This window comes from Pogonomyrmex barbatus, unplaced genomic scaffold (genome assembly GCF_055798465.1).
Source record: "Pogonomyrmex barbatus isolate J1 unplaced genomic scaffold, ASM5579846v1 scaffold1, whole genome shotgun sequence".
In the NCBI taxonomy this organism is placed as follows: domain Eukaryota; kingdom Metazoa; phylum Arthropoda; class Insecta; order Hymenoptera; family Formicidae; genus Pogonomyrmex; species Pogonomyrmex barbatus.
This window is the reverse complement of record NW_028297098.1, coordinates 18,550,275-18,562,713: the sequence shown is the minus strand read 5'-3', so window position 1 is coordinate 18,562,713 and position 12,439 is coordinate 18,550,275. Positions and strand designations below refer to the sequence as shown.

At 41.4% G+C, this 12,439-nt stretch overlaps 1 protein-coding gene across 1 annotated transcript in view; it reads right to left on the bottom strand.

The window, feature by feature from the left end:
• LOC105425344 (Limpet) overlaps positions 1-7,128 on the bottom strand; it is an 84,561-nt gene extending 77,433 nt beyond the window's left edge. The window contains exon 1 of the mRNA XM_011636079.3: positions 4,435-7,128. Coding sequence (XP_011634381.2) covers positions 4,435-7,113 — 2,679 coding nt within the window. The 5' untranslated portion in view covers positions 7,114-7,128. The remainder of the gene's footprint in view (positions 1-4,434) is intronic.
• Positions 7,129-12,439: the final 5,311 nt, after the last annotated feature.

Sequence of the window (12,439 nt, the reverse complement as noted above, 5' to 3'; positions counted from 1 at the left end):
ACGAGAATAAGTGGAAGATTATGCGATATTATGTTGTGACGTAATTAAATTTATATTCTTATTTAAATCCGTAAAAAAAAAAGACAAAAATAAACAGATTATCATACATAATCATGTAAGTTCCTAAAGAAACTTGTTGTACTTGTCATCATACATAGGATTATCTATTTGTATAAAAAAATTTTAATTAATTAGGCGTTTAAACCAAAAATTGTTTGATTTAAACAAATCAAAAGCAGCAATTTCTATTACTTAAATATCGCGAGTGGTTAAAGAATCTATTGTCGATTTCCGAGAGATCGTTGATAACTGCCACTAAAGGAACCGCTAAGTATCTGAACATTGTTTGCGTCAGTCGGGTCCCTGAGAGGATCCCAAGTCTTGGTCTACAGTCACCGGTTTGTCTAGAAACGAAGAGGAGAAGAGGAAACCGCCGCGCTCGGTGGAAGAAAGCACGCGTTGGATGCGTTCAAGAGCCTTTCGGTCGGCGTATATGGTCTGTCCGCCCACACGCTGGGTCCGCTCGCTGCCGGCCTCATCGCCAAATATCGAGTAGACACGCGTTGGAAAATGTGTGCCGGCCGTCGCCGATCTGTCTCTAGCTGTCTATATATAGCGATACTGAATAACGATGCCCGCAGCACCAAGCGCTGCCGTCTAATTAACATATTTTTCACCCTGACTCACTCACCGCACGGTGAAGGGCCTGCTCTTTTCCTCGCGACGTCAAGGCGGATCGTACAAAAATACAAAGCGGACGAGAGAAACGAAAAAACGCTTAATTTACGCTTCGAGTCCGTAGGAATATTTCGATATCTGACCTTTTCGTATGTATGCATATGCGTTTGCTCATAGAAAACGTGTTGACGTATATAATCTGTGATCTTAAAAAATATGAGCGCATCGCTCATGGAAGAGGAATCGTTGAAGGTTTAATTAGGAATTATTTTTAATTAATTGCATTTAATGCGACTCTACTTTGAAAGTACAACTTTGTTGCGTCAATGTGATTCTGATTAATTATCCCTCTTAAACATTAAAGGACCTTTCATTCATCTGTAGTTTATGCGCAAAAGTAGCTCTTGAAATGATTAAACGATGCTTTTGATTGCAGTCGCGTTGCTCAAGAAGACAGATTACTTAGAATTAACATACCGCGAACGTTGTGAAAAATTATTCCAATCATTTGCGGTCGGAAATAAACGGCGCTGCCGTAACGCAGAATTGTAGCGAGAATGCAGTTTGGCGAATCTGGTTTGATTCGACGACTGCGTACTTTCGCTCAATTGCTATTTTAACGGATCATAGCCACCATTAAATCGGAACGTTTGCAGCACATTTAGAATTTAGATTTTCGACCGCTAGATTGTGGTAATCATAATTCGATAAAATCGATATAAGCAACAATTTTTTTATTCTACATATTATGTATCCTGGAAAGCATATGTTTTATTTCGAATAACAAAATTTAATAATATATGGTTCAAGAAAATCTTAAATTTAAAGAAATATACATACTATAATAATGGAATGTAATTCATCAAAAATTAAAACTTAAATTTTATTAAACTCTATCTGTATTTGATTATTCCTTGTGTAATATAAGATATTTAATATGCGCATGAAATATGGGTAAAAGTGGAAAGCTATTGCGTTTCCGTTCGGCGAGTAATTAATTTCTGCATTAAATTTATATTTAGGAGATTGATTAGAATATAACGGGTCAACCTCATACCTACCCTCTTAACGAACCGATCACTCGATTGTCCCGCGGACAAAAGCCGCGTTTTTAACGCGGCGATCCGTTTAAGGAGAGATGTTATCCATAACGACGTGTCCTACGCGCGATACTGGCCATTCAGCTCGTGGGCGGTTCGCTGACATTTGCATGACGCGTTAGCCAATATAGACAAGGCGATTGCGAAAGTCCTCGCGTTGAAAACCTGTGCGCACGGCAAACCCGACGACAAATTGATAAGTAATTCTCACCGTTAGAAAATCGTTTGGTTTACCTCATGATGCAAAATGCGAAATCAAATTACATAATCGAGTCGTTCACTTCAAAAAACTTCAACTTGAGTCAGTTACAGCTGCACGAAATTCGAAGTAGAAACTATTTCTTCCGACGTTATTTATTAAACATTTAACTATTCTTTGTACGGGATGCAAAAATAAAAATATTTCTCCTTAAAAAAAAAAAACTCGAAATAAATTTTGAATGAATAATAAACTCTTACTTTTTTATTAATTTTACATCTGCATGCAAATTATATGATAGCAAAAAATCTTTTCTGACTTTTTTAAATTTATTAAACGTTTTTATTTACATTTTTTTCCTAATTAATTAATTATTTGATTTTATACTTATCGAAGTTATAGAAAATGACTCAAAGGCACTCTAATGACATGATGCGGTGAAATTGATTTTACGAAAATTTTTAATGAGTAAGGTTGCAGCGAGACATTGCATCATTACCATTTAAAGGATTAGCAATGGTAGCGGTCGAGCTACCGGTATTTAGCTTTCACTTAATCGGATTGAACCGCGGCGAAGTGTAATTTGTGCACCCTGTGGACGTAAACAGGCGTGGATGATAAATGGAGATTATAAATTGCTTGTTCTGGATAGATTTGAAACGCTTACGAAGTTTGTTAAGAAACTAACGTGCCACTCGAACATTAATAAAATTGCGTTGATCCTATATTATTTAATTGTAAAAAATACTTGCTTGCAAGTTGCATAAATACATGCGATCAAAAAAGAAAAAAAATAAGAATAAGAGCGATTAAAATGCAAGAATAAGTAAAAAAGCGAATTAAATGTAATTTGCAAGAGCAGACGAGTATTAAAACATATAAAAAGTATAAATAAACTTAATGTAATATATTGTGTATTTGTATTTAGAGAAGGAAGATGATTTTAATGAAAGATGGTTCAGTGAAATGTAACGTGTGTCGAGGGTTGGAGAATAAAATTGATGAGACCGATTATTCAGGACAATTTTAATAAAATCCCGCTACACACACAATTTGCTGTTGCGTTCATATTTACGCAAGTTACGAAATTTATCATCTCTCCGATATAACCACTTAATTTTAAGATATCGCGCTCTCTCGATCGTAAAACGGCCATCGCGAAATTCCAGGCAAATTGCAATTTTAGTGCACGAGGCCGTGCGATATTACGCAAGGGTTTCCATGGTGATTCAGTCGCTCGTACTCGACGTGCAAGAGATAACAATGCCGCTTCTCGTTCGCCAACGATCGCGGAAAATCGCCGATAAACAAGCGCACGAAGTACGCACCGACCGCGACAAGTCGAACCAGTCTAATATACATCTCCTTATTTAATATTATATAAATTATTCAAACTTTTCGAATTTCCTTCCCGAGAAGACTTCGCTTCGAAATGCACCAATAAATGACCATTGAATTTATGCTTATTTTTATGATAATCATATACAAGATATTATGTTTTTTAAAAAAGAGAGTATAATATATTGTAATTCCCAATAATTATAGTTATAAATGTAGGCTAAATCCTTCTCTCTATGTTACTTTAGTTAATAATACTTGTACACTTACTTTCATAATATCCAAGCATTAAATGATAATTGAGATAATAATCCATAATTATGCTTATTAGTTATTAAATTAATAATAATATATATAATATATAGTATTAAATAATTTCTATAATTTATTTATTTAGGATAATGTTTAATTGCATATTTTTATATTTTTGTATCATATAAGTGAATATTAAATACGCCAATAACATTTTATTTTGAAGAATCATTAGCTAATTCCTTTTAATATTTAATCGAAAATTTTCCAGTGGCTTTTTGCTGTAAATTATAGGAATATATTTCATTATTAATTTCAAATAATATGTATATCATACACGAAGCTAATGACATTAGAAGGATTAAATTTTATATTCAATGGCTAAGTCATAATATATGCCGACTATAAATAATAATCCTGTTTAGCGAAAGGATTGAATTATTCCTTAAACGACCGTTCACTGGTGCATTGCGATACGCAAAACGAGGACGGAATTATGACTCTCGCGTTTTCGACCACACGCGACAGCACAATTTCACGAATTCGCATTTCACGAATTTGGAATCCGAATTTGGAACAAATTTGCTTAAGTCGAATTCCAGGGACGGCGGAGAATTGACACAATCGCCTTGACTATAAAGCCGATCGTTCCTGCGAATGGCGGCGGAAGGGTCGAAAGAATGGAAAAGCTGGGCTTTCTCTCCCTCGGGACTTATCCTCGATAAACGCCTCGAATCAACGCCATTTACCATTCCCCAACCAAGATTATCGTCTTTTTCATCTCCTCCAGCGATTTATGAAAATCGCCTCGCGTCTCTGAACCATAAAGGAACGATCGAAAGCAATTGACTCATGAAAGTGCCATACCCCTTCGCGGTAGTTCCAGACCGTTCTCGAGGGCGTCGCGTCGCCGCCGGCGTCGCCGCCGCCGCCACCGCCTCTTCCCGGCAGGATTCCGCCGTCCCTTCGAGTCCTTCGCCAGCGATCCTCCTCTTCGTCCTCGTCGCTGTCTTCATCATCGTCCTCGTATTTCTTGCGTCTAACCGCGCATATTTCCTGCGCGGGACGGCGCCGACGGCGCCTCTCCGTCACGCCGCCAGAATCCTCCGACGATCGTATTCTGATGATCGTGGCGCCGTTGCGATCGCGAGTCGAGGAAAATCGCGACGAATCCTTGTCACCGGAGTCGATCCTGCCGCGCGTCTCGAATCGATTTTCCTCAAGATCGTTCGCGGATGTCTCCGTGACCGTATCGCCTCGCATATCTTGCAGGACCAGGAATCCGCGCTCGGGCGAAACGTCAGCGTCGAGACGTCCTTCTTGAGTACTCCGCAGCTTACTGTGATCCCGCAGATATTTGGCGGAGAATATTCGATTGCTTTCGTACCAAGACTTGGCACAAAAATTCTTCGACTCCTTGGCATTATTCTCTGCCTCATCTTTCTTCGGTGGCGTCAACGCTTTCGAATGTCTGTCTGATTTCTTCTCGAATACTTCGCGATCTCTACTTCGCAAGGACGCACGTCTCCTCGGAAAACTGTCGTGCTCCTTGAAGGAACTCGTTCTGACTATCGTCTCGTTATCCTCTTCCTTGAAAGGACTCGAAACGCGTAGCTCATCGTCTTGCGTCTTAAAAGATACTTTACCAAACTCGATATATCGATCGTTCGCAGTTTTCCTATCGATGTTATTCTCATAATCGTGATACAATGTTCGCCCGAATTCTTTGTCATCATCTTTGAAGCTGTTTTTCCTCCTCTCTGAATTACTCTCACGATCCTTGTAGGAAATCCCGCCGAACTCGACATTCTTTTCTCTAAACGAATTCTTCTTCCCAGAATCCTCGTTTATATTCTTAAAGTTATTTCTGTTCGATTCGTCATCGAAATTTTTCAAGACAATCCTGCTGACGCCACCTGCGTGTTCCATGGATGAGACTTTTTTTTCCACGTCGTCGTGCTGATCTTTTAGGAAAGTTCTGTCGAACTCACTATCTCGTACCTTGAAAAAACCCTTTCTATTTACATCCGTGTTTAAGTCTTTAAAGGAATCCTTACAAGGTAGATCTTCTTGATCCTTGCCAAAATATCTGATTGAAGTATCATATTGATTTTTCGAAATGTGCTTCTTGTACGCGTCGTTATCCCGATCCTTCAACGATGTCTTTCTGATCAGATTCGACTCACCGCGATCCTTGCTGGTCGCTCTCTTGGATTCAGCTTTGAAGGAATTTTTCTTGGTTATCGGTTCTCGATCGTACTCCCTCAGAGATTCCTTTCTGTCCAAACTGAGTTCTCTGGACAAATTCCGTCTAGGTGAACTTCTAGGCGAACTTCGTCTGGGCGAACTTCTATCCAGATCTCTTCTAGGTTCGACGAGAGCCCTGTCGTATCTCTGTATCCTTACGTCAAAATCTTCCGGCAAACCTTCATAAGTATAACTCCTCCTCTTCAAATTATCTCTCGATGACGATTGAGCTTCTTCGTCTTCTATCGATCTTCTGTAATTTTTCTCGGCGTTGTAGGCATCGCTCATTTTTCGGAAACTGTCGTCTCTTCGAGGCTCGCGAGCTTCGTTCTGCCTCTCGATGCTTTTCGATCTTCGATCAGTGGATCGCTCGCGTCGGTCAGCATCCTCTTCTCGATCGGGTTTTCCGCGCAACTTGGACTCGCGATCATCCTTCATTTTCCTACCTCGATCGTTAGACAGATTATCGAACAGATGATCGATGATCGGCGATCGTGGGTCATTCCTGCCATCGCTTTTCGTCGTGACGTGCGCTTCCTTTTCAGAACTCGCCGATCTCTGTTCTCTTCTGAATCGTAACTTGCTCTCTTCTCGCGATTTTAATCGCTCGATCATCGCCTGGATTCTACGATCTGGCGATTGACTGCCATCGATAGCTAAATTTTCGATCTCTTTAAGCAGTATATCCCTTTCGTCGACGGATTGCGTAGAGTCGTTGTTACTATTATTGCTCTTGTTAATCTTAGATGTCCTCCCTCGAGTCCTCGACTCCGTTTCATCCTCCCACGATTCTTTTATCTTCGATTTATGAGAACCATTGAGCTCTCGTTCGACAGATTCGCCTCTTTGTCGGCCTTCCCTCGGCAAGGATCCGACGTATCCTTCGTCTCGGTATTCCGGCGATTTATTCAGCTTTGCACTCACCGGTTCACTTTTAAATTTTCCATTCGTCAATTGCGTGTCCTCAAGATCCTGCCTTCTTGATTTTCTCGTATCATCCTGAACGACGTCCTTGACGACGTCCCAAGAACCGAAGTGTTCTCTGCTCTTCTTGTACGACAGATCGACACTGTTTTCTTTCGATTCTGCAAGGTTCTTATTATACTCCTGTCCATTCCGTTCTGCCTTGTTGTCGTGCTGCTTTGACATACCGAAATGATAACGATTGCTGCGCCCGCCGTTCTTGCACGACTGGCTGGAGAGCACTTCCGGCTCGCTTCGATGGAAATGATCCTTGGTGAACGAGGCGGCCCTCGGCGTGTCCTTCACCGCCGAAGGGCCGCGCAGGCGGGACGTCATCTTCGCGAGGAACGGAATTTTGAAGATGGGAATTGTTGTACTTCACTGATATTGCTGTATATGTGTGTGTGTGTGTGTGTGTGTGTGTGTGTGTGTGTGTGTGTATGTGTGGTAAATGTGATTTCTGATATAGATCGGAACGTAGCGATTAATAGAAATCGCTAGAAAAATTCAGCGAAAAGAATTTTAGATAATTCTTTTTTTGTCAAAATGCGTAACTTTCTTCCTTTGACGAATGTTATACCGTTATTTCTTCGCGATATCTCCAGGTTTGAAAGAGGAACGTAGGCGCCCTGAGACATGCACGGTTAAGTGTACGAGCGCAAACCTATTATTATTCGCGTATATCGAACCAGCCCAACGGCTACTGTCAATGCCGATCGATCCCTGATCCTTCGTCATCCACCGTGCACTTGTATTTGCAATTCAACGTCAGTGCGCGAACACTGAAACTTCTTAGGTTCACTAAGATTTCTGGGATCAGCATCAGAAACACTGCTCGTTGACGATACAAAATGTCATGCCACCTTAAAATACATCTGATTTTCACCGCGAGTATCTCACATCTAGACAAACAATCCTCAACAGAAACGAATTAGTCGACGATTTAATACGCTTTGACATGAGTTTAAGCTATGTATGAGTTCGAAATATATGATACAAAAATATATCACTAACAGATTTACTCCTGGCAAATAAAATGATCAACCAATGACTGAATCAATTAGCCGCACAAATTCTTCACAAGCGTGAACCATTTCTTTATCCAAAACGTCTAGATTCCTTCACAGTCTTCAGAAGTATTAAATCGGAGCGTCACATCGGGATAAATAAACACAACACGTGAACGCGACTGAATCTTCGCTGTCGTTGTGATGAGTACCTCACCGAATCCTTTGTATTCCCCACGCAAGGACACACCTTCCGAATCTCACGGTCACCGAGCCGTAAACGTCTCGCGTCCGGGAATTCTCTTTGTCTATCTCTCTCTCTCTCTTTCTTTCTTCCACCTCCGATGCTCTCTCAGGAGAGGAACGAAAGACGATCTTCAATAGATCCTCGCGCGGACCCTCGCGCCTTGCCGAAACTCGCGGGAGTGCGAGAGAAAACGGCGGTCTCCTCTCCTCTCGAGGTGGCTCCTCGGCGAAAAGCCGCCAGCCGGCTTCAGGATGGAACGACGATGACGACGACGAACGCGCGCAGCAGACGACCCTGAAAGTCGTCTGTGGACTTTCACGAACGCGAGCACTTTGCCGGTCGGAGTCACCACGAGAGTGTGCACCGGAGGGAGAGCGTGTTCCTCCCGCTCACCCGCCCCTACCCTTCTATCCTGTTGTGACCCCCCTCGCTTCCAGCCGTCCGCGGGCCGTCCCCTTCCTCGCTGTACCCTCTCTACCCCGTCTCTACCGCGCCTCCCCCCCCCCCTCTCTTTTCGTCCTCCTTCACACCGCCGCCGACTCCTTCGCCTCCTATTCACGGTCCTGTGGTCCTCCCTCAGGTGAGTACGATTCGATTCTCCCGTTGATCCATCGATACTTTGGGCAACCGCGAGATATGTCAAGCACGTAAGCTCGACCTCATTGAGTTCATTAGCCTCTCGTGGAGCGATCGATAAAGCCTGTGGAATCGATAGGAAACTTGTAGTAGAATTTGAAGTAGAATTTGCGTTTCCAAGAAAAAGGTTCGCTAATTAAAAGGAAATTCGAATTCCCTTAAGAGTTGAGAGCTTCGGAACATCAACGGCTTAATGCGAAATTACAGCGAAAAGAATTAATTGAGGCAAAAACTCGCTACTAAATTGGGCCTAATGACAGAAGCGTGTTCGTCAACGTCGCTATCGCAGGAAGTCAATCACGTTATTTTGCTTTTTTTTTGACGGAGACAGAACGAGAGCGGAAGCATCGTTTCACTTTCAAGGTGTAGCCGAGCGTTCGCGCGGAAATTAATGGCATACTTCAAATGTGAAAGGAGCTAAATGCGAAAATATAGAAAAAAAAAAAAAGATACATAAAGTCTCGTTGTACACCGATACTAGGCCTCGCAAGTGGATCATCCGGATTACGCTTCATTAAAACTTTCCTCAGGTGGATTCTCATTTGTGGCGCGACTAGCTAAGTATCAAGTTAAGAAATTAACAGATTCCCAGGGAGGAGTTACGCCGAGGATCAGCGAATTCCGAGAAATCAAGCCAAGACATTAACAGTTTAACTCGACGTTTAGCCTGCGGCCGATGAATCAAGAGCTTTGAACATTCGAGTGTGCCGCATAACGATTCTTCTCGTGCGCGCTGCGCGTAGAAAACGTAGCTCGCGCATAAAACTCGGAATATCTAGGCGGAGGTGGACGTTGCGGATACTCTTGCAGGAACTTCGAGAATGTCGTCGGCGTTAAAGGCGCCGCTATCCTCGTCGGCTGTGGTCCCGCAGCTTAATGAGACCTTAGCGAGTTCCCTTAATGGGACTGGCTGAATAAAAAAAAAGAATAATATCCCGTGGAGAACGTTACGTAGCGCGTATTTACGTTCGCATCGAGGACAGTCAGGCGACAAAATCGCTGACAGAGAGAAAATTGGTAAAGACGATGAGCTGAGAAGAAAAGAAACGTCCTCACGCCGTACGATATATATACGTATATCGTTTTTCCCTTATCTTACAGAAATATTACGAGAGACTTAATGAAATCGGCACTGGCGTAGATTGTGATATGCCAGAAATGGAAAGTTGAAGCTGTTATAAGCAAGAACATTTTAACCCTCGGTGATATTTAGAATAAAATTATAAGGTAATTAATTTAATTACCTGTATAATATAAATGTAAAGTAGCGGTTATAATTCGGATATGACAGGCAACTTTCAACTGTCAGTAAAATTATTATGATATTATAAACTTTTGATATTGTTAAAAAAATTTTTCAATATAAAATTATTATAAAAAATTGGTATCTGTAAAGATTCTACGAAAAGTTAACGAACGCTCCATTGTTAAAAGAGAGGAATCAGCCCGGGATCAGCCAGGGATCGTGAATCACCGCCGAATAAATGCTGATATTTCATGACACAAAGAAAAAAAAGATATTTTCTTCGGCGAAACGCACAATTGAATCGTCCGTGCGCGTCTAATCGCTTCTTGACCTCTGAGTGCATAAAATTTTACTCAAATCGCTGCGTGCCTCGTCCTATATTTCTTTTTATACATTCCAACATGCAAGAAAACAATATTTTAATATACAAATCGAAGAAATAAGTAATATATATATACGGAAGACCAAACGGCAGCTTTTAATCATTAATGACATAATAACAAAGAATTGAGTTACATTCGTAGTTCTCTTTGAAAATATTTCATTATTATTTTTTACGATCGCAAAGATAATAGATTCAGTGGTTCGGTCATTCACCGATGCACTCATCTATTATATTTCCATGTAAACGGCACGCTACGATCTTTCCGTCCTATCGAAGACAATGAAAGACCACGGCATTGCAACGAGCGAAATATCACCGCTCTCCGTTGCAGCGTGAATAATCGCTAAATTAGCTGAATCGTTGCTCGCGCGCATCGATGATTAGCTATCGCGGAATAATTTATATCGCGCGGCGGGCAGCGCGTTTATGGCGATTAAAAGCTATCGCGGCGAGTCGATGCAGCCCGATGACTCTCGATCGAGCACGTTTCTTCGCCTCGTATCCAATTCGCGAAACGCGAACGCGCATTATTAATCACGCGTGTCCCATAAGCGGGCTTTCACTCTTGCGTCACACTGCAAAGCCAGACAATCGGCCCGTGCCTTCATATATCATGTCTCTCGTTTCGTGCGTCGGAGAGAGAGAGAGGACGTGCAACAACGACACGATATGATATCTTGATCAATTGCTCGCGACGCGTCCTCGTCGAGTAATTCATTAAATCGTCGCGCGATTGCGTGAACGCGCGGCGATATCGATATCGAAATCATCCTGATGGGAGTTCACCGATCTGACAATAAAATCTCAGCGCATCATGCCGTAATAATTATCGCGGCTCTCGAGACGATTAATTTTCCGAGGTTCGGAATTAATTTATCGCGTAATTAATTTATCGCGGGCTTCCAGTATCGCGTGGCGTTTCGCGAGAAATCGCGCGGTCGATCGAGGTGAACGTTAATAGCCACGATCGCTCACCCTCTCTCATTCTTCTCGTGAAATTTTTATAAGAATTTTAAAACTCTAGATAAAGAAAGATCCTCAACGGTAACGTTTTATAAAATTTAAAATATTCTTTGAAAAGGGAGAGAGAGTCGCCGATATTTTATCTTTTTTTTTATTTTCAATTTAACAAAAAAAGAGCGAGAGAGAGAGAGAGAGAGAAAGTTTTTATCATTCTTTCATTTTCAAAGGATCGCTTATCGGTCGAATTCGAGAGCGCATTTGTATTCGAGAATTCCTTTTCTGGAGAAGACCGAACAGATGGTCTTCGAATTGAAAAGTTGCATTCCATTTCATGTTCCGATTGTGGACATCGCGAAATGCCGGCTTGCAATTTTACGATTCTGGCGACGACGTAGAAGGGCCGGTTTATCCATAACCGGAGAGGATGAACTGTTTCCAAGTAACATGCCGGCTGTTTAACGGGTCCTAGTGCCGCGAATGCGTACAATTAAGTTCTGCTTTTCGCCTCTAATTGCTCGATGAATTTCCAGTCGCGCGAATCCACTCACGATTCTCCGCCGAAGAGATGGAAAAAAGCGAAAGGAAGAAAGAAATGGCTGTTGCGACGAAGAAGGAAGACCCGAATCTCAGCGTCGTTTTATAGTTGGCATAAATAATAAGCGGCTTTGTGAAAGTTTTTATTCAGACGAGTTTGTAGAAAGATTAATTCCTATTTCGCGACTCCTACGCGAAATCGCTAAATTAAGCCACATAGAGTTTTAAATAAAATTCCAATTAAATTAATATGTGTTTATCAATTAGTTACATTTCGATAAAAATTTCGATAAAATCGCATTTTCCTGATAATGCTTCTTGGTAAAGGCCATATATATATATTACAAAATGTGTTTTCTTATTTTGCATATTGGTACATCTTTAAGCACTGAAAATAAAAAGTTATAAATAAGTGTTACTTTAAAATGATACTGCTATCTCGCACAGTGCATACACTTGTTGAAATGTTTTTACTCGTTGAGAAATCATACTGAAGCGTAGAAAATTAACGTGAGACAATAACAATTAAAGTTTAGAAAGTAAAATAATGGAAAAAGTGTCGCGCACACTTCACAAAGAATGCAATATGAATTGAATCCTGGCGTATCACAGTTGCCTGTTCAGGTGGCGTAAGACGCGTGTCA